Below are 20,629 nucleotides of genomic sequence, written 5' to 3'. Positions count from 1 at the left end.
TGGTCTGTATGGTCCTCAAGAGCCCCTATCCAGTCTGTTTTTGATGTCTCCCTCCTCCTATACAGCTGATTCAAACACTCTAAAAACAGTTGGGTTAAAAAAAAAAAAAAAAAAAGGCCAAATTTGGGGTCAAAAATGGACCAATCCACTACTTGGGTCAATTTGACCCAACTTTCTTTTTTTTTTTTTTCATTTTCCTTTAAAGAAAAAAGATTAGTTTTGAACAAAACGACCCCAAAAATGGTTGGTGATGCTTTGCAGAAGCCTGATAACGATCCTGATCGTTTTTTCCTCGTATCGACCCTTTCGACATCTGTTACGTGGTACACCAGTGGTTTCTTTGTTTTCTTTCTCGACATGGTGAGGCACATCTGCGCCATGAAGTATATTCATGTGAAAATCCGATGTTTTTAGTGTAAAAATAATCCATTTGCATATCTGTCGTCCTGCTTTGTGTTCGTTCTGTGTTTACTGTCTAATTTGGAGAATTGTGATTAAGTGTTTCTTTTGTGACAAATTCAAGCAGATGGGAATTGTTAGTGAGGTCTTGCAGCCAAAGGCTTGCAATACACCAAGTCGGTTTTCCCCCAACGTCGTTGGATGGCTGGGATGGGCCCGCATTTTCCATTAAAAGAGAATCAATAAGTGACGACAGATTTTCATATACCGTAATACGTAGAGTAAATCTGCACGAAATTTCCCTTCAGGGATTGAATTTAATTAAATGGGTAAAGTGGAGTATAGTGTAAGGTCCGTGTCTCTTTCGGTCATTGGATGTTACGTTTGAAACAAGATATTAAAAATTGAAAAGCGAAGCATTATTTGATTTTTGTTTTAATATCAAAATTGAAATACAGCTTGATTTTCTAGTTTGGTGTCTGGAACGAGTAAGAAAATGTTTAATTTGATGTTTGGTTTGACCAAAATAGAATACTGTATTTCACGAGACACAAATCGAAATACGGCTCATATATTGGTTTTAGATTTCTGGAAGTTGTCACCGAACGCATTTCTCCTAGTGACCAGGAGATGGCGACAGCGTAGCGCCTGTAGACGATATCGTGAACTGTATTGTCACCTGGAAAAAAATGTTAATATCCTCTGTTAAAGAAACTAAGAAAAGTAATAAAAACAAATCAAACTTTAATGAAAACTAACTAATGAAAATCAGAAATAGCTTTTGAATTATGGTTGAACATCTTTATTTTATTATTTATTTTCATGAAGATTTTTTTTATATATATAAGGCACCACTTTTGAGACTTCCACTTTTTTTGTCTGTTTGTTGTTTTTGTTTGCGCTAACAAGCTATTTCTGATATTCATTAGTTACTTTTCATTCAAGTTTTATTTGTTTCTATTACTTTTCTTAATTATCATTATTATTATTATTATTTCTTTCACAGAGGATACCAACATTTTTTTTTTCCCAGGTTACAAAACAGTTCACAATATCTTCTTCGGGCGCTACGCTGTCGCCATCTCCTGGTCACTAGAGAAATGCTTTGAAATGCTGATAACTGCCGGGAATCTAAAACAGATACTATACGAAAATCAAGCTGTATTTCAATTTTTGTGTTTGTATTTTAAAATGAAAATCAAATAACGAGTCGTTTTTCCATTTGCTCATATCTGCTTCCAAATATAATATCCAATGACCAAAAGAGACACGGACCAGTGTAAGCATATGGCGAGGTTTTCGGTTCAAATCCCGGTTCGGGCCTTTTTATGTGTTGTTTGCATATTCTTCCCAAGCTTGCATGCGTGTTATCCAGGTAGTTTCTTCCCACATTGTAAAAACATGTTTGTTAGGTACATTGGATGGTTGTTTGCCGATATGTATGTATGTATATATAAACTGTGCATAATGTTACAGTTGTTTACAATACTGAAAACTGTATTTTGGAGGAATAAAGCTCTGCCTTTTTTTGTTTGATTCCTTTACGCTACTACTGTATTTTAATATTAACCATTATAGTGGTGCTCGTAGTGCTAAGTAAATTATGAAGTAAGAGAAATTTGAATCTACCGGTACTAACTATATTATTGTACTACTACTCAATGAACTGTCTTGTCATGTTCGGAGCGGTCTACAGCGCCCTCTGACGTATTTAAGTAGGAACAACATTTTCTGTTGGGAGTCAGTGCTGTCATGCATGTCTTGTATTTTTTTTTTTATTCCAGTTAAATAGCACGCTGAAAGTGATATCAGTTTGTGTTCGCGCAAATCTGTTCATTGATTATAAATGTCTCAAATTAAAATTCCTTATGCAACCTCCTTGTTTACATTAGTTTCAACACGTTTATACTGGGAAGTCGATAAGCACAGTGTCATGCTACTTGAATGTGAACCATGGGTGTCTAATTTTGCAAATGACCCAAGTATATCACATAAATGTATACTCATACATCAATGACAACGTTGTTAGGTATTCTTTTATCGATGGTCTGCTTTAAGTTCCTTTGGTGTTTTTAATTTCAGTACGGGTAAGTTTTATTAACATGAATTTAAATATGTTTTGTACTTTTTGGTTTTAAATCCGGGCTCGCCAAAATTATCAGCAACCTTTTGCAAAACATGAAGGGTTTGATATGCAAGTGCAATCATTCGTATTAATTTGTCACTTTGGTTCTGTTATATTTTTGTTTATTGTATGAAGGACCAAAGTGCCAAAATTAAATAAGTTGCTAACATAACTAAACATAATAAAATATAATTAAATGTGTCATGAATGATTTAATTACGTATTTATATAATAATTTTGATTTGTACTAATTCCACTATTTATTTACGTTTAGCAATTAAATGTTGAACTTCACAAATGAATGCAGTACTATTTAATGTATTATGTATTTAATTGCAAATTGGCCTAGAACATTTTGGCACTTTTTGGGTTCTCTGTAAAATTATTATTTTCGGCTTCATTTGACATTGCGCGTTTAGTCCAACGTTGACACGCATTACTGGTAGTGACGTCATCAAATTGCGACGAGCCAAACGCAATTCCGTTGTTATGAGGTCGCAAATGGAGGAATCGACACAGGGAGAAATCATTACATTTTAGTAAGTAACGCAGTTGAACTATATTCCTACATATAAACGGTCGATACCGTGTTCTCAGGGTTACGCATTGACACGATAGTTAAAGTTAGCAGGCTAATGCTAGCACGCGGATTTGGGCCCTGTTTAATTTCCGAATGGTCTGTTTTGGTCAGTGACGTCAAACGAAGCGGTAACACCTGACTCTTACCATCTATCGAGCATACCTGCCAGTTCTCCGCTTCTAGCACGACGTTAGCACTATTATTAGCCTACGCTAACTCATTAAGGAAAGCGATGGCTTCCAGGCGGGCAGGATATACGAGCGCCGTGGATTCTCCTTCGTCAATTAGTGGCAACCGCAAGCCGAGTATCAACATTCCTGACAGGCCTGTGGTAGAATCCTGCTACGACCGCAAACCAGACAAGGTTGTATACGGCAGCGTGAGTGTAACATCGCTGAAATCCCGCCTTGCACCGACCATTCAATCTGCCATGTCGGCTGCAGTTGATACTCTCCTGGCCGAAGTGGTGCTTGTACTCAACGAGACTCATCAAGAGTTGCTGCACAAGGAACAGGAGAACGAGAGGCTCAAAGTGCGTCTGGAGGTGTCTGAGAGGGAGTTGAAGACGATGCAGGATTGTCTTTGCAGTGCTCAGAAGCTCATAGACCAGCTTCAGATCTCATACAGTGGCCCTCATAATATCGGTCAGTCGGTTTTTGCTCCGTCTTTGTCCTCTATGGCGGCAGGCGTCGACCGGGACCATCAGAACCCTCGAAATGGCGGCGTCGACATGGGTCTGGGTGGTTCCGTGGACGACTCGCTTCATGGGTTTGAGCCAAGAGATGATTACAAGATGTGCCAGCTGTCCATTCAACCGGATGGTTCTGTGACCAACCACGCTCTGGACTCCTTTGCAACAGACACATCTCACATGTGCGCTGACGCCAACAGACCAGGTACGGCGATTCTAATACCCTGTAAAGAATAATCATACGGCCCAAACAGTCACTTCCACCTGTACACCGGTGTGAGTGGCACTGGAGGTGAGGTGGGTGAAGTGTATTGCCCAAGGACACAACAACACAGAGCGGGAATCAAACAGTAGACCTTCTGGATGACCCTCTCTTCCCTCTGAGCCACGGCTGCCCAAATTCAAGCAGAAACTCGCCAAAAACATACAAGTTTAATGGTTGCAAGATAGCCCAATATCCAAGAAGTGATCCTAGTGAAATCCAATGAATTGATTGACTGAAAATATTTGATGGATGCATCCGTAGTCAGGTGTCACTATACATTCATATTTTAGTCTTAAAACTCATGTAGGTTTCATGCTGTTTGTGCTTCAGAGGAGAGGCCGTCTCAGGGAGCGGGCGAAGCGGGCAGCTTTGAGATCAAAGTGGAGCAGGGACAAGCTTCGAGCTCCGGTCAAAACAACAGGAAGGACACAGTCGGCGATGGCCAACAGTCGTCGCACACCATGGGCTATGTTCAAGTTGGAGACGGGGGGGATGCCCAGCGCACCTTCACCCAACCCCTGCGCCACCAAAGGCCTGTTCGAGAATGCAGCAGTGCCCCGCAGCAGCGAATGATGGATGGACAAAAGCCTCTGGCGAGGACTTCGGGACCCGGAAGAGGTCACGGCGTTTCACCAGGCAGAGCAGACGAGACAGCGGGACCTTCGGGCGCCGACCCGGCCGTGGAGCCTTCCGGGGATCGTCCGCACCACTGCTTAGAGTGCGGAAAGACCTTCCGTCTGATTTCAAGCCTGAAGAAGCACATCCGCATCCACACGGGAGAGAAGCCGTACCCTTGCAGCGTCTGCGGCCGCTGTTTCCGCGAGTCGGGCGCCCTCAAGACCCACCTGCGGATCCACACCGGCGAGAAGCCGTACTCGTGCTCCGAGTGCGGCAACTGCTTCCGCCACTTGGACGGCCTGCGCAAGCACCGGCGCACGCACACCGGAGAGAAGCCGTACGTGTGCGCCATCTGCGGAAAGCGCCTGAGCCGCCTGCAGCACCTCAAGCACCACCAGCTCATCCACACGGGAGAGAGGCCGTGCTGCTGCCCCTTCTGCAACCGCAGCTTCAAGGAGCCCGCCGCGCTGCGCAAGCACATCCGGACGCACGGCGAGGAGGGCGGCCACGTGGCCGGCGGCGGCGGCGGTGGCGCCGCCGACGAAGCCGACGCAGTCGACGACGTGAACAACCTGCACCCGGCGGCGCCGTCCCCGCAGATGAGGTTTGGAGAGTGGGGGGCGGAAGAGGAGGCGAACGCAGTCGTTGACTGTGTGTAGAGACCTAATCGGCGCATGCCCGCCAGGTGGAAAAATTGCTTCTAAATACAACAATGCGGACCTCTAAGCTCTGAAGATTTGACTTTGGCGCCACAGGTGTTTTGAAAGAAACAGTTTTGTGTCCGAAATCTTAGCCCATATCAGTTGCAACATCACAAAATGCATTTGCAGGCCAAGGCACACAGGTGGCTCTTTAACAGTAAAGCCATGTAAGCCAATCAGAACCTGAGAAGTGAAGCGAGGAAAAGGGGAATAATTGGCAACTGATTGTGGAGTATTAATCAAAAGTCATCCATCCGTTTTCTGTCGGGCTCGTCCTCATTGCGTTGCGGATGAGTGAGAGTCTACAGTAGTGAAAGGGCTGAGATTTTGAAAGTAATTTTGCTATTTTACATGCTTTGGTGTTGTTAATTGTTCACATGAAGTTCATCCAGCACCGCTTGGGGCACACACTAATGACTTGGTCCGCTATTTGACAAAACCTGTAGCGGATATTACAAAAGTTTCCAAAAAAAAATGTGAAAGTGCCTTGCCTGGCTTCAAAATGATCAGTCAGTCCTGCTACTGAATGTTATTCTTACCTGAGCGTGACTCAGGTCACGACATCCCAAGTTGCACATATTTATGGAATTTTGCAATTAAATTCAACGCGCATCATCTTCAGAAAATCATTTTGTATTGTTAATACAACAACTCTGGTCACAAATATTCCGTGATTTTTAAAATGTAATTATTGTATAGCTTACAGGGTACTTGAGGCATTATTTATTGATCATTACTTACATTATTGGCACTATCCACATTAGGCACACGATATACAAACATCTGCCTTTACATAGAAAATAAAAAAATAATCTGTGAGCAAATGTTCAAGAGGCAAAATGATTTTTAAAAAAAAGAACGGCCAGCAAATGTGTTTTCTGATGCACTTTTTGTTGTGTAAATATGGCTGTAATTTAACTATTTTGTCTAATCAGGGTTCTTTTTGGTGTGCAGCAGAGGATTTTGTTTTATTCATATTTAAAACTGCTGACTCGCAGTGTAAATATACTGAGCAAATAACTGATGTTCCTCCTGCTTGTGTCCTGTATAATCTCCTCAGCATTCAAACAAAACAAAAAAAATACTGCAGTGCAGGTATTTGTCTGTCTCCTTGTATGCTGTACTATAACAAGCACCTGCTATCTAAACAACGTACTGTATATTTTATCTTCATGGAAGATGCTCCAAATGTGAACTGTTTGTCTTAGGATACCAACAGTGTGGCTTGCCAAGGTAGCTTTGCCCTGATAATGTTGTAGTTTTTTTTTAAATGACATTAAAGGAGGCCTTTGCATGTCATTTAAAGATGAAAACGGGAGGTCCCTGTTAAATGTGCAATGACTTTTCTATGCTTCTGTGCCCAAACTGTAATGTACCTCATGTTATGTTTCATCCACTATAAATGTTACTGTACTAAAGGGCCTTGTTTATAGTTGCACTTTATTGGACAAATGATGGAATTAATCATTTTCATGGTTGCATCATGTAGGTTGTTAGGGTTTGCAGGCAGTGAGAGCATGTGCCTCCAAAATAGTGGTCTTGCTCATCTTTAATTTCCTTGCTCCAGAGGGAGGGCCTCGGTCTCATACAGCAGAGGAGGGAAATTGAGATCTGAGGTGAAGTATACACACACTGAGGACATTACTTTAAAACAATTGGACAAGTTTATGTATGCACGTTCATTTTGCTTTCAAACATGTCATCAGGAATTTCACCGAAATCTCTTATGAGCAGTATCAAGGTCTAAAGTGTAGATTTTAGTGCCATCTTGTTGTGAACAAATAGAATGCAATAATCCAAGCTAAATTTGTCTCATTCGGGTATCCGTAGCAAAAAAAAAATGGCGGTGAAAGATGGTCGTATATAATTAGAGATTACTTCACCTACGATTGTATATTTTACCCCAAAAAATGTTGATGTGATAGAACATATTTTATTTGCATGTTATAGACATTAATAGTGTATTTTCAAATGAATGAACACTGAAAAGTTCTAACATTCTACACACGGTCACTTTAAATGTATCAACCTTTTTTTCCCCTCCACATTGCCATCTGCTGGTTGGGATGTTGCACTGTCCCACTTGTCATCAGCTGAGTGACCTGAGCTGCGACCCCCTACTACTGTGGACACGCTTTAAGTTTTAACCTGTTGCTTGGAATCTCACTTGGAACGTAAGTTTGTTGTTCTGTTTCCTTTCTAAGCAGTCAGCCAGTGAACAAGACATTACGGTCCAACTTCGTGCAGTGAGATGAATGATGATGTTACAGCGCCCGCGGTTGCACTCTTGCATGATGTCATTGCATCACCACTGTACTGCAGCCAGACAGATGGTGGCGGTCTCTGGACACACCCCCGCACAAACGACACCAAACTAATGACAGCTGTGGTTGCAAACGCACGCAAACTGCTCTGCTGATGCGTTCCTTTGTTGTGATTTAAGGCTTAACACTAAAGACTTGCTTTAATATCTGCATTATAATTCAGCTAATCAGCGAGTACTGTACTGTCAATTGTCATCAATCAATTATTCTACTAACAAAACAAAGATTGCCTGTGGTCACGCGCTCATTTGTGTTTTTGCTTTGTTTTTTTTGTGTGTGTTTTTTTTCGTTTAGGTCTCAGCCATCCAGGTCATCTGTAAAAGTTGAACCGAGGTAACTCGAGTCTTGTTGTTCGGCTAACAATACGGGGGGTGGGGTCAATGCAAACTCAAACTGTGACCAAAACCATTTGGGCCCGATAGTGTACTTGCTTTTTATTTTCTTTAGACCACAGGATCATTTTGAATGAAAATGATCCTGATATGCTTCGTGTATACATTGCAGGCTATTTATTTTTGGTGTCTGTGTGTTGGCAGTTAATGACGGCAACGAGAGATGTCAGAGCAGCCTGTGAACTCCATGGAGTCATTTCCTCAGCGCCTGGAAAGTAAACATTTACTTTTTTGGAGAGGAAGTGACTCACTTTCTCTCTTTCTCTTTTTCAATTGTGTCTGCCTCACTTTCCCTTGTTGACCACATGACCTCAAATACCGCCTTCCTCCCTTTGGGACCGCAGTGCACCCTCCATTCCAGACACACTTGACTTTTCCCAGGCATGAAAATAATGATTGAAGTCATTTAAAGTAGGGTGGGGGGTTGTCGACTGAGTGTTACGTCATTGGGCTAACTTGCTCTAATGAGTCTATTCTGTTTACAGTGAATGGTTGACGGTCATGTTTGCTCACGAAGAACACAGAGGATATAGGATGGATAGGTGCCTCCGCTTTTAATGCAAATCATAAACTTGGATTGTAATTTTCGGATTCAATGTAAAGGGAAAAAAAGTCAACCCAAAGTAAAAATGTTAACTTAATTTGTCAAACAAGCTTCCTCCGGATAAAACTCTCATTTATGACTGTCGAGCAAGGTTTGATATTAAGGTGACGTAAGGTGTTGTTAGACGTCTGACACACAGGATGCAGTATGTTTATATTTATATTCCAGGTTCTGGAATGGGATCGAGAATCGCGGCTTGTGGTGCGTTCAAGGCTTGCACGGGAGGTGGGGAAAAAACGCAGTCGCGGACTAACCAACTCGAAAAGCACTTTCAGCTTCACTCCTGCACCGCCTGCCTGGCCTGCTGCCAGCCTTTTTGCACGGAGGGCTGGCTCACTTCTCCTCCGCCTCCTCTTTTCTTCCCTCCTTCTCCCAGTGCCGCATACGCACTCCCGGGAAGCAACAGGCGAAGAAGGAAGAGAGGAGGGAGAGCTGCGGAGAACTTTTTGAGGGGGAACTTCCAAACATGCCAAAGTGGTCGCTTTTGCGGATGGATCGCCGAGGCACACCGGAGGAGTGATATTATTCCTTCTTTGGGAGGGGAAAACATACGAGGAGCTTCATTGTCGTCAATCGGCGAACACAGCGGATCGCCCCCGGCGGGTGGTTTCATGTGTCCGGCTGCGTGAAGCGGGCACCGGAGGATGCCACGATGCCCTCGCTGATCTGCCGCGTGCTTCTCCTGTGGCTCAGCGTGCACAGGCTGGCGCGGTGCACGGAGCGCTTGTCCACGCGTGAGCGCTTCAAGGTGGTCATCGCGCCGTTCATCTGCAAGCGGATCTGCCTGAAGGGTCAGTGCCAGGACCGCTGCGAGCAGGGCAACAACACCACGCTCATAGCGGAGAACGGCCAGGGGGCGGACACGCTCATCGGACAGGGCTTCAGAGTCGGTGAGTGGACAATCAGATTGGATTTGGGGGGCGGGGGGGGGGGGGGGTCGTGGGATTTAATTAGGCTGCATGGGATCAACGCCGAGTGGCGCTCTGATGACTTCAATTCGCATGTGTATGTGCATTTGTTCATAGCACGTCATGGTGTGGAAAAAGAAAAGTTTGAAACCCATCATCACAGCTAGGCGGGGAGAGTAGCCACAAATTGTACTCGAAGTCAAAAGTAGCCCTTCAAATAATTGCTAGAGAAGGAGTAAGGAAAGGAAAATACTCAAAGTAACTTCGGATTGATTTATTATTCAGTCAGCACGTGATACAGACAAAAATATAAATGCAAGGGCAAATTCATTTATTGGCCAATAATGTCGTTTAACTAAAGCAATAACAAGTTGTTAGATAACGTAAATGAAAGCAAATCCAGCAACAAGGAATTGTCTTAATGAACTTTTCTTAGTTTAGACTTGTGAAACAGCACAATAGGCTCCCTAGGCCGACATTATCAAAGAGACTACAAACATCTGATCGGCTGTATCGGATCGGCAGATATTTCACATTTTGTGCAAAATCAGTGATTGGTTGTAATGTCATAATTTGCTGACGATCAATGACGTCATTGATTTGATCTGCAAAATGAGATATTACTGCAAACACAATCTCGTTCTCTCCAGGCATGTTCTGTGCTACCATCGTTAATAATCCAACGTTTCTCAGCATATACAGTACAGTCAGATTTATTTTTCCATCCCCCCCAATATTTTCAAATATTTTTTAATTTTTTTTTTTTTTAACTATAATATATTTGAATTTGAGCCAATTTATTCCAGAAGTGTGTATCAGACTAAAAGCTCACTATATAGCAAGACAGCTGTACAAGGCTTCCCAGTTGAAATGAAACCATTAAGAAGCTGCTGGGAAAATATACCGTTTGACTTTGCTTGTCATGTTCTAACGTCCTGCTTTAAGTATTTATGCCCTGGCAGTAGTCGCTGTAACATTTTCTCAAAAGTATTAAATCAGCGTTGCTCATGATGTACATTAGCTGCTTCTCCAACTGGGCCCTGGTGGTCTACGAGCCATAGCTTGGGGGGTCCGCAAAGTAATTTGCAATAAATTACGTCTTATCATCTAGAAAGATGGATGCCGCCTCACCAATAAAACAAACATAAGAAACCAATAACTTCTCCCTGTAGGGAGGACAGTCTTAACACGTTGCACTCAAAGGTTCGACATAGTACCCAAATGCGTTTTGGGGACTATTTAGCACCCATGCTCAGTGGTTAGCCAATGATTCTAGATAGAACTAAATGCTTCTTGGATCTCAAAAATCACCATTTTGTGATGCTATATCACCTTTTTAAAGAACCAGTAATGAACCCCTAAAGAACCCCATCATAAAAGCTATGATAGGATTGTGATTTTTTTTTGTTTATCTACTGTGGCAGTAATATAACAGCAATTCCACTTTTATTTGGGGAAAAATACGACATTATTCATCCAAGGTGCCAACTTGTCATCTCGACAAAGTACTTCTCCGTTGTTGTAAAGATCACTTTTTTGGGGTGAAAAAGCGGAACTTTATTTTCTTAACATGACCATTTATTTTCTCCCAAAACGTGAATTTGATCATGATAATGTGACCTCTTTTAAGCTTGAAAGTAGGCACAACTTTCCTGTGGCATTTACATGGTAATTATGTTTAGCTTGGTGTTAAAAAAAAGTCGAGAACACCTGCAACAGATGTGCATGCACAACAATCAGTTCCAATACAAGAGCTGTACCAAGGCTCATGATTTCTTCCATCTACTTTTTAAAACATCTAATAGTAGCAGTCGGAAAATTAATTAAAAAAAAAAAAAAGTAAAGTCACCATTCAAGTTTAAATGTTCTTAGTGGAGTGACAAAACCCACTATGGCTCCTTTAATGGACAAATGGCCTTTGTTTGAGAGATTTAATCAAACCAGGACAAAATGGCTCTCAAAAGCCGAAGACGATTAACATAAATCCACAATTCAATTCATTATTTGAAATGAATGACGCGCAATGCAAGAGCTGTGTCAAAAAACGTCATTACTAAGTTCGGAGTTAGCATCGTACCGACGACGGTTTCTGATAGTTTTAGCCACATTGCTAATTGTAATATTGTTTTAAATGACTGGAAATACAAAAGTTGGAATAATGATGCCCAAAAAAAACCAAAAAAAACCAGTCTAGTCTATATCTGTAAACTGGCACCTCTGCTGGTTGCAGATTGTCGTGCATTCTCTTTTGCCTCCTTTGCTTCAGGGTTGATAATCGATCAATTCCAATTGATCAGCAGAATTCTTATTATTTAGTCATTTCATTTATCGATTCTTCCATACCAAAGGAAGCGACCTGAAGTTGGCGCAGTTGCTGGTCATAAATAGAGGATCAACTTCACTGTAAAAAAAAATTTAAAAAAATGGGTTGACTCAAATGTCAACAAACGTCGATAACATTTTAAGTTGGGTGATTTAACTAAATGTTTTAAGTTTTACTGTTGTGAAATATTGGCATTCCTGTATTTCACACCCAAAAAAAAAAAAAAAAAAGACTTTTACAGAGCAGTTGTCCTTTTGATTGAACTCCAACATTAAGATATAAATAAAAACAACTTGTTTGTTGTGTTGGGCTAACTGACATTGTTGCCATAAATGTCAGTAATTTATACTGTAAAGTTTTAAAGTTCTGTTTTAGTCCAGTTGTTTTTTAGAGTGTGGTTTGGGGGAGGAGTCTTGCCATTGTTGGTGGAGATATCCTTATGTGTGTGCTTTGTTGGTCATTTTGACCACACGCACACTATAAGAGCAGTCAGAAAGGCACATGCTGATTTTTTTTTCTTTTTTCTTTCCTCATCATGTATGAGATGTCTCCCAAAAAAAAAAAAAAAAAAAAAAATCAGCTTGTATGTTAAAATCAGTATGTGTTTACCCTGATTAAAGTTGTTCCCACTCGGTCCAAAGTAAAACAAACGACGATGACCTCTCCTCCTTTCTAAGCCTCTTCCACACTTTTGCTGACTTTGAGACCCACAATTGATAAAAAAAAAACAAAAAAAAAACGATTAGGCCTGTGAAATGAGGTGGAGTTCCCGCCTCCCTGGAAAATGTTCCCATATCACACTTTAATTACGGAGCCGAGGCTCATTACATGGCACATAAATGCGCTCTCAGATCTCGACTTTCCCCCAGTGAGCGGAGCAGCGTCTGGTTGGCGTGAGTGAGTAAGTCTTTCTCCGCTCCATCACATCAAATGCGGCCAGACGTGGAGCCTTACTGTCTACTTTACTCGCGCAGCCCGCAATTGACCGAAAGGAAGTGAGGATGATTGGTTATCTCGGATCGTTCGGTAGATCAGATAAAAGGAACTTGTCAAAAAATGACGACTCACGACGTTCTTTTATTCCGTCATTGTAATCAAATATAGTCTCCTACGTCGTAGTAAAATGAATACAAGTTTGACATATTGAGTGACAAATGAAATCGCCCTGAGAATTTGTATCGATGTGCTCGAAAAAAAAAAAAAAAAAAAAAAAAAATCCCTTCCCTCCATCTGTGGAAGTCATTAGTGAGTGAACTTTTTCGTGTTTCCATGACTGTATATGCTGCTGCAAATGAAACCTCTTTTGACTCCCGTTCAAAGAAGCCGTGTGTATTCTGCGTCATATTACAGACACATGAAAGATAATTTTTCCCTCCGGAGGTCTCATTTCATTCGGTGTCAAAAGTTCAAAACTGTTATTATGTTTTTGTTTTCTCCCCTTTGCACTCGCCTAAATCATGTGACGAAGCCTTCGACGTGTTTTGTCATTCATAACTTGCCGTAAAACAAGTCGCAGCTGCATTCGGAATATATCAGTCTGGTTCTTTTAGATAAGCTTCGAAACCTTTTTAATGCATGTATTTATTCATATGTAAATGTATATTTTCCCCATACAAAGTTATCTGAATAGAAATAGTCTGTTGCGGGCTCAAAATGAATAATTGCAAAACTTTTTTCCATCCTTAATGTGTCCAATTTCAACATTAAAAAAAAAAAATCTTGGGGAGTAAAAAATAAACAACTGGGCAAATTGGTTGCAAAAGTGTGCACACCCCCGTATAACTGGAATGTGGCTTTGTTCAGATTAACCCCAAATAAAGTTCAGCTGTCTAATAGTTGTTTGCTGACACTTTTTTTTTTCTTTATAGCGGAAGCCAGAATGTTTTTTTTTTTTTTGTTGTTTTTTTTTTTTTCTAACTCTGACAGCTATTTCAAACTTTTCATAGTTCCAATTACTAATTTTTGAGTCAAACCTGTACCTTTTGGAGTTAAACCAAAAAGTTCAACAAAATATATGAAATTGTTTGTTATCAAGGGGTGTGCACACTTTTGCAACCACGTTATCTCAGTTATTTTTTTTCCCCCCTATTCTATGTACAGGTTGCACTGTACCCGTTACATTAATGGTTGAAATGAGTTTGGAAATGAGTTGGCATCTATTGGCATTAGAACAGGGGTGTGTAGACTTTTGACATCTGCCCTGCCTGACCCGGCAGTGTACATTCCAGTCATCTCCTATCGAAGGGGTTGTAGAAAGACAGTATTAGTGGGCGGTACTCTTTTGCTTTAAAATAGTACAATTTCTACCCGTAAAACTGGTGTCACAAATAAAAATAATGACATTTGTACTCGCGCTTAACTCTGATGGCAAACTTCAGAGCGTCCGCTGTACAACGCTTTATTGGTACTTGAGGAATGTCAACATTTTTAACTCTCTGACACCACCACTCACGATGCTGGCCCATTTGTACAATACAGTACATGCACAGATGCTAAAACCGAGGGGTCCGTGCCTCGGCCATTTTTATCATCAGCTCAACAATTCCTTTCTTCTTTTTCCAGGGAGCGCTTTGATTTACAAGCCTGATGTGGCTTTTAACCTACAGACAAGTCTTACAGCTGAGCATGTCACAGATTCATGCGTCGTCTCTCTATGGCTCCTCACCTCCGATTTGTTCGTGTGTCACATTTTGGAGCTTCCGTGTCAAATAATTCCGGCATTGCATTTTAAATTCCTGGAATAACCGGTGATTGTGACATATGTTCTGGAAAGGTGGAAGTTGCTCCGCAAAGCACCTGCATCCTGGATTCGTCATCCCATGCCAAAAAAAGAAAAAAAAAAAAAAAAAAAGAGCGGAAAAATGGGACTGAGTTGTTCGGCTCTTGCGGCAGCCTGAAAGGGGCATTTGGCTTCATGCGCCACACGAGATGCGTGTTGTTCTGCGCGAGGCCTGGAATGTGCGCGAGAGTGGACCAGTGGAAATTTCTCTCCCCTGTGTTAAATCGGCCGCAGCTATAGCGGCAACAATATGAGGACTTTTCCATATTTGTGACGTGAGCTGAGCAAATCTGTTCGAGTGTGCGCATGTGCACAAGTAGCCGCGAAGCATGGACAAAGAGGACTTGGGCTGATTAATTCAGGGAATGACCCCAAAACAGTTATGCTAATTTGGAGGAATGCCAGCAGATGAGTATCACATCACGGTAGGGCTGCGGCCATCGAATTATCGGGTATTCGGATAAAAATCAAATATATATATTTTTTCTTAAAGTTAAAGAACAATTAAGGGAAAAAAAAAATTCCACTTAATAATGAACGACCAACTGGTTTTCATTTTTAGATCATCTTATACTTCAATTGAAACTGAGCACAGCAGTACACTGTTTTCCTCTCTAGAAAAATGACTGAGATTTTAGACAAATCCTCAAAGGTTGTACATATAAATCTCTATAGCTACAATCTCTGTTTTGTGTTTTGACACTGTAATTATTAGGGATGTAACGATTAATCGAAAACCGATTCAAAATCGATTCAACACGATTAATCGAATAATCGATTTGAATCAAGACGAATCGAACTTGGACATCTCAGCACTCACTAGACCTATACAGCAACACCTAACAAAAGACAACACACATAGATCATTGACCTTTTTCACATGCAAGGTTGAGTTCCTTCATGAGTTCCTTATGTTGCGGCTGACGAAATATACCGTTGGAATCAAAGTGGAATAAAGTCCAGGGGTCACCCAGAGTAGTACAAAAGCAAAGAAAGAAACATTATCTAGTAAATTAAGCTCAGCAAAATGTTTTTTTTTTTTTTTTTATTTCGATTTGTTACTATTTGTATCATGCGTTGGGCAAGGCAAATGTGTTTTTAGTTCATGGAACCCCGACTGTGGATGGTATGATAAACGACTTCTCAGCTATGTTGATCGTGTACTAAAGTGTTCAAAGTAGTAGTAGTCTTGATGAATGCTCACTTCAAGTATCGGAGATTTTACTGTTATGAAAGATGGTTTTGATAATGCTATCAACATCTGCTTGGCTAGATAAGATCTGAACTTATGGTGGCAGATCATCCCAAGTGTACACACATTCTGTATTCCATTATCGGCTTCCGGAATTACATACAGTCTATTCCCACTGACTTTTGGCCAGCCGAGAAAGCTCCACAAAGAGAATATAGTGTATTTCCCTGTCCCACATCAAAAGCGTGTGCGTTGTCATCACACTGCAGGAGGAGAGACGCAGGCATCGCTATTGATTATGTCAGGACTGAAAGAAGGACCCCATCTTGTTGTGCTTACCCGTCAAGGGCATTTCCAAGGTCATTATTCAAAGCATTTCCACATATAGTCAACCAAGGGAATATATATATATATATATATATTAAAAAAAAAACAACAACTACAATCTCTTGTAGTATGTGGATGTTGACCTCTCATGTCACAGTCTGGGCTAGTATTGCTGAAAGTGGACCTCATCATCGTTAGTAGAAATGGCTATTCTGGGAGTTCCCATGTGGTTCTCTATTTTGAGTGAATGACAGTAGTAGCCTGCGGTTTGTTTTTATTCCCCCCCCCAACACAGGTCAGAGATCCATGGGAGTTTGAAAATGTTGTGTTAAATACAGTTACGTTTGCTCACTGCCTATTTAGAGTGGTTTGGTTTATTTGACCCTAAAGGCAACCGCACACACTCCGCTCTGTCTTTTGGTTTGGAAAAGGCTCTCGCACGCTCTCGTGTTTGGAACGGATAGGCTCACGCACATTCATTAAGCACTATGACGACGTCACAGTGGCCCAGAGTCTGCTTGGTCACATGACCAAAACCTGACTGCAGGCGGGCCGTGATTTGTTGGCAATATTAATCGGAATACCGTGTTTGGACTCGATTATCGGCGCGCGCAACGCGGAAAGATCACTTATATTTAAAAAAAATTGATTTTCAAACGTAAACAGAAGGATTTGTCAGGTCATTGAGTTCAAGTCAGTCAATTTGACTCATGTGAGTCTTTCAGAACTTTTTGCCAAGCAAGTTGCAAGTGCATGAAATGAACGACTTACGTCCGAGTCATGTGATTCGAGTCGCCCACATACGATTGGTCGATTAGACAAGCATTCACACTGAGATTCGCTGAGTGAGAACTGAACACGTTACATTCACTGCAGTCAGGTGAACGTACCGCTATACCCTCGGTGACTAAAGTCTCTTGTCCACCAGACAATCCATTCACTGAATCGAAACATTCTCTGTTCTACAGGGAGACCACCCCTGCGAGTCATTTCAAACCAAATTCCTCCTTGTCATCGTTTTCTGCAAAAAGAAACTGAAAAAGAGCCAGTCACTTGCTATGGGCTATGAAGCATTGCAGTAAAATAATGTTTGGAAAACAAAGCTGCAATTAGGGTTGTTTTTTGGGAACGTCATAAGGGAACAGTGCGCATGTTTGCACGAGCGTGCGCGCCGGAGTGTGCTTGGTGTCCAAACGCTGTTTATCGACCTGCAGCTCAAACAAACAGCCTTCTTTACCATCTTTAACACTCTCCGCCCATTTGCCTGCATTTGGGGGGGGGGGGGAGAATGGGAGCAGTTATTTAAAGCCGCTCGGAGGAATGCGAGCGCCCGGGACTGCCGCCATCGCGCGGGACCCTGTAGCTGTAGCGATTAGCCAGGGTAAACAGAATAACACGGCTTCTGCCAGAGCTGCCGCCACGCTCTTAGACTGTGCTGCATTCAGAAACCTTGAAGCTGACACACTCACCATTACTGACTGTTATCTTACAGAATCACATCTGTGCAGTGAATTGGTAGCGTTTCCAGTCTACAGAGGTGGCAGGAGCATGTTGTTTAAGCGCTAGCTAGCGTTGGCTCAACTTGTATGCTAACAAAACATTACCATTATAGTTGCTAATGCTGTGACGTGAGGACCAAAGAAATTAAAATGAGCAAAAGTTAGCAAATATTCTATTCATTAGCCGGTCTCTAACGTGTCCTATTATGCGTTAGCATTATGCTAACGAACTTAACGCAGTTACGTGGTTGTCTTTAAACACATAACATGTACTTCTTTTTGTTTTATGTTGTTTACTACATGGTACCCTTGAACAATGTCGTTTTGTCTTTCTGTTTGTGCATAGCCAGTCATTGGAAAATGTTGAATTTGTGTAAGTGTGTGTGGAAAAGCGTATACACCAGTGCCAGCAACGCCATTCAGAGATCAAGCAGACAGAGAGCAACAGCAAGTGGCTGCAAACCAACTAAAGACTGCAGAGAGGGATAAGATGATGACAGCTTTGTCCCATGCAAAAGTGCTAGCTTGACGCCTTTGGACAGATGCTTTGGGCTGTATGAGAGGATAGATACAAGTGTTGCTCTTGCGTTCCAATAAAGACAGTTAGCTTTGCCTAGCATTGAGAGAAATGCCCCGTCGAGCATTTTTAAAGCTCATTAGTGTTATATCAGTGTGAAAAAACTATTTCCTCCAAAGGGACAGCCCCAGTGCATTATGCACTGTGGGTGTGTGCGTGCGTATAAAAATAGACAGCTGTTTTCTACTGTCACACTTTGACCATAACAGTTTAGACAACTGGTATTAGGGTCATGTTTTTCCCGGATTTGTCTGTAACCACTTGTCCACCGTGCTGTCATAACATTCAACCACTAAAACATGTAAAATGGAAACATGGAAAGCAAGTAAATTATTATTATTATTATTATTATCTTGAAGCGGACGTCAACCCAAACATATTTGTTTTCAAGAATATGTTCCCAGCAGGCCCACGAGTTGCATTCTGATAAATAATGCTTTTGTGGAATAAGTGTTAATGCGCTCGTTTTCAGCCATCTCCGGGGGCGGCCATTTTGTATTTTGTCGACTGAAAATGACATCACAACTGCTCACGGCGACCAAGCACGGCTGACCTGTTTTCTGAATCTGAGCCGTGATTGGTCGTTGTGAGCAGTTGTGATGTCATTTTCAGTCGACAGAAGACAAAATGGCCGCCCCCAGAGATGGCTAAAAACGAGTGCATTTTGCTGCTTAATTTATATTCCACAAACGCAAAATGAATCACAATGCCGTGTTTCAACTAGTGGGCCTGCTGGGAACATATTCTTGGAAAAAAATATGTTTGGGTTGACTTCCGCTTTAATAAAGATAGTAAATAATGTGATGACCTTTTCCCAGTTTGTTTTGGTAAAACAGTACATTTATAACTCATGGATGATAATTGTATTTTAGCATTAATACTTTCAGTTAAAGGGCAACAAATTATGTGAGTGGTTAGCACGTTTGTTTCGCAGTCTAGAGGTTTCGAGTTGGAATTTAGTATTTTATATTAGTGATTGTATTGTATTGTATCTGCGGGGGCGGCCATTTTGTCACTTCTGTTGACTGAAAATGACATCACACACACCTCAGGGCTCAGATAACGACCAATCATAGCTCAGCTTCAGAAAACAGGTGAGCCTCTTTAACGAGTTGGTCAAGTAAAAATGTTCTTGATGGTATGGACACCTAAAAATACATGCGTGTGAGTTTTGACCATTCAAATGTTATGTGTGTATGCAAACCGACAATTCTCTCCTAAATTCTGACAACGTAGTGTAAAATGATTCAGTCTTTTGATTTACTGTGTCAAGCTCGACCGTAAATGCTGCTGCTGCGTTTTAGTCAGCATGTGCGCACAGTGCGTCAGAGTCAGAGGCCAACAATACGAAAACGCCACAGTGGAAACACGCAGACGAAATGTACGAGCGTTTGTGTGTGCTGCCCTGTGCAAAAGTGTGCAATGTAGCCCAGAAAGAGAAACAGTGTCTATATTTAATCCGTGTGTGGGTTGGTTGGTTCAGACAGGCCCGTGAATCACAGAGGGAGTGACTCAACTGGCGTCGTTATTATTTTACAGTTGGATTCCTTTGATTGGGGGCGTGGCCAATGGTTGTTTGTGGCACAGTCCATGGAGAGGGGACACATCAGGTCATTGTGTGTGTTCGTGTGTGTGCGCGTCTGATTTTTGGAGTGTGCTGTATGTGCAACTTTTTTTACTCTAGTGTTTTTGTGGCGTGTCATTTGTTGTTTTTGTGTGGGAAGGGTGCGGCTGTGGCTGGAACGACGCTGTAGGGGAGGGTGGGGGGTCGCCTTGCGTTATGATGATGCGTCATCCACAGACACCATCGAGTGGGTGGTCGCGTCACAGGCCACTCTCAGGGCAAGCCTTGCTTTCTTTTTTCCAATCCTTTCTTTTTCATTTTTCCTCTTTCCACCGCTCTTCCATTTGTTTCCTTTCCCCGTTTCTTTTGTTGTTTTTTTCCCTCTTCTTTTTGTTCTTCTTTCCTCCCTGCCTGCATGTGTCCCTGTCCTCCGTTCTCACTCTCACTCTATCACTTTCTTTCCTTCTGCGCCCTCTTCCTTCCTTCCTTGTCCCTTCCCAACTTTCTCCTCACTCTTTCTTCTCTTCTGATTTCTGCATCAATTCTTTTTCATGTTTCGTTTTCACGCTCTTCCCCGCTTCCTTCGTTTTCCACGCGCCCTTTCTTCCATTTCTTTCCCCCCCCCCATTCTTTGCCTCTGTCTTTCCTTCCGTCATCCCTTCCTTTCTTCCAGCGGCCAACCCTTCCCATCCAATTTTTTTTTTTTTCATACCGAAATCTTATGCTCATTTCCATGCACGTACATGATGTCTGTTTTATGT

The 20,629-nt window shown here is 41.9% G+C and overlaps 2 protein-coding genes across 6 annotated transcripts in view; both read left to right on the top strand.

Moving 5' to 3' along the window:
- Positions 1-2,948: 2,948 nt before the first annotated feature.
- Positions 2,949-6,797, top strand: LOC147133450 (uncharacterized). 2 transcript variants are annotated; one of them, XM_086013362.1, is made up of 3 exons: positions 2,957-3,063; positions 3,348-4,000; positions 4,391-6,797. In XM_086013362.1, the coding sequence occupies exons 2-3, from the start codon at positions 3,535-3,537 to the stop codon at positions 5,335-5,337; spliced, it is 1,413 nt and encodes a 470-aa protein (XP_085869488.1). In that variant the 5' UTR covers positions 2,957-3,063; positions 3,348-3,534; the 3' UTR covers positions 5,338-6,797. The 2 variants fall into 2 exon arrangements, with proteins under 2 accessions (XP_085869487.1, XP_085869488.1); XM_086013361.1 differs by having other exon boundaries at positions 2,949-4,000.
- A 2,022-nt stretch (positions 6,798-8,819) lies between these two features.
- ltbp3 (latent transforming growth factor beta binding protein 3) overlaps positions 8,820-20,629 on the top strand; it is a 33,065-nt gene continuing 21,255 nt past the window's right edge. Inside the window, exon 1 of one of the 4 annotated variants that reach the window (XM_086012894.1) lies at positions 8,820-9,589. In XM_086012894.1, the coding sequence (XP_085869020.1) occupies positions 9,352-9,589 (238 nt within the window). In that variant the 5' untranslated portion in view covers positions 8,820-9,351. The remainder of the gene's footprint in view (positions 9,590-20,629) is intronic. The other 3 variants (XM_086012891.1, XM_086012890.1, XM_086012893.1) reach the window with 3 other exon arrangements.

This window comes from Filicampus tigris, chromosome 17 (genome assembly GCF_054856515.1).
Source record: "Filicampus tigris isolate MCC_2025a chromosome 17, RoL_Ftig_1.0, whole genome shotgun sequence".
Lineage (NCBI taxonomy): Eukaryota > Metazoa > Chordata > Actinopteri > Syngnathiformes > Syngnathidae > Filicampus > Filicampus tigris.
Note: the sequence above shows the minus strand (reverse complement) of the source record. Positions and strands in the feature narration are given on the sequence as shown.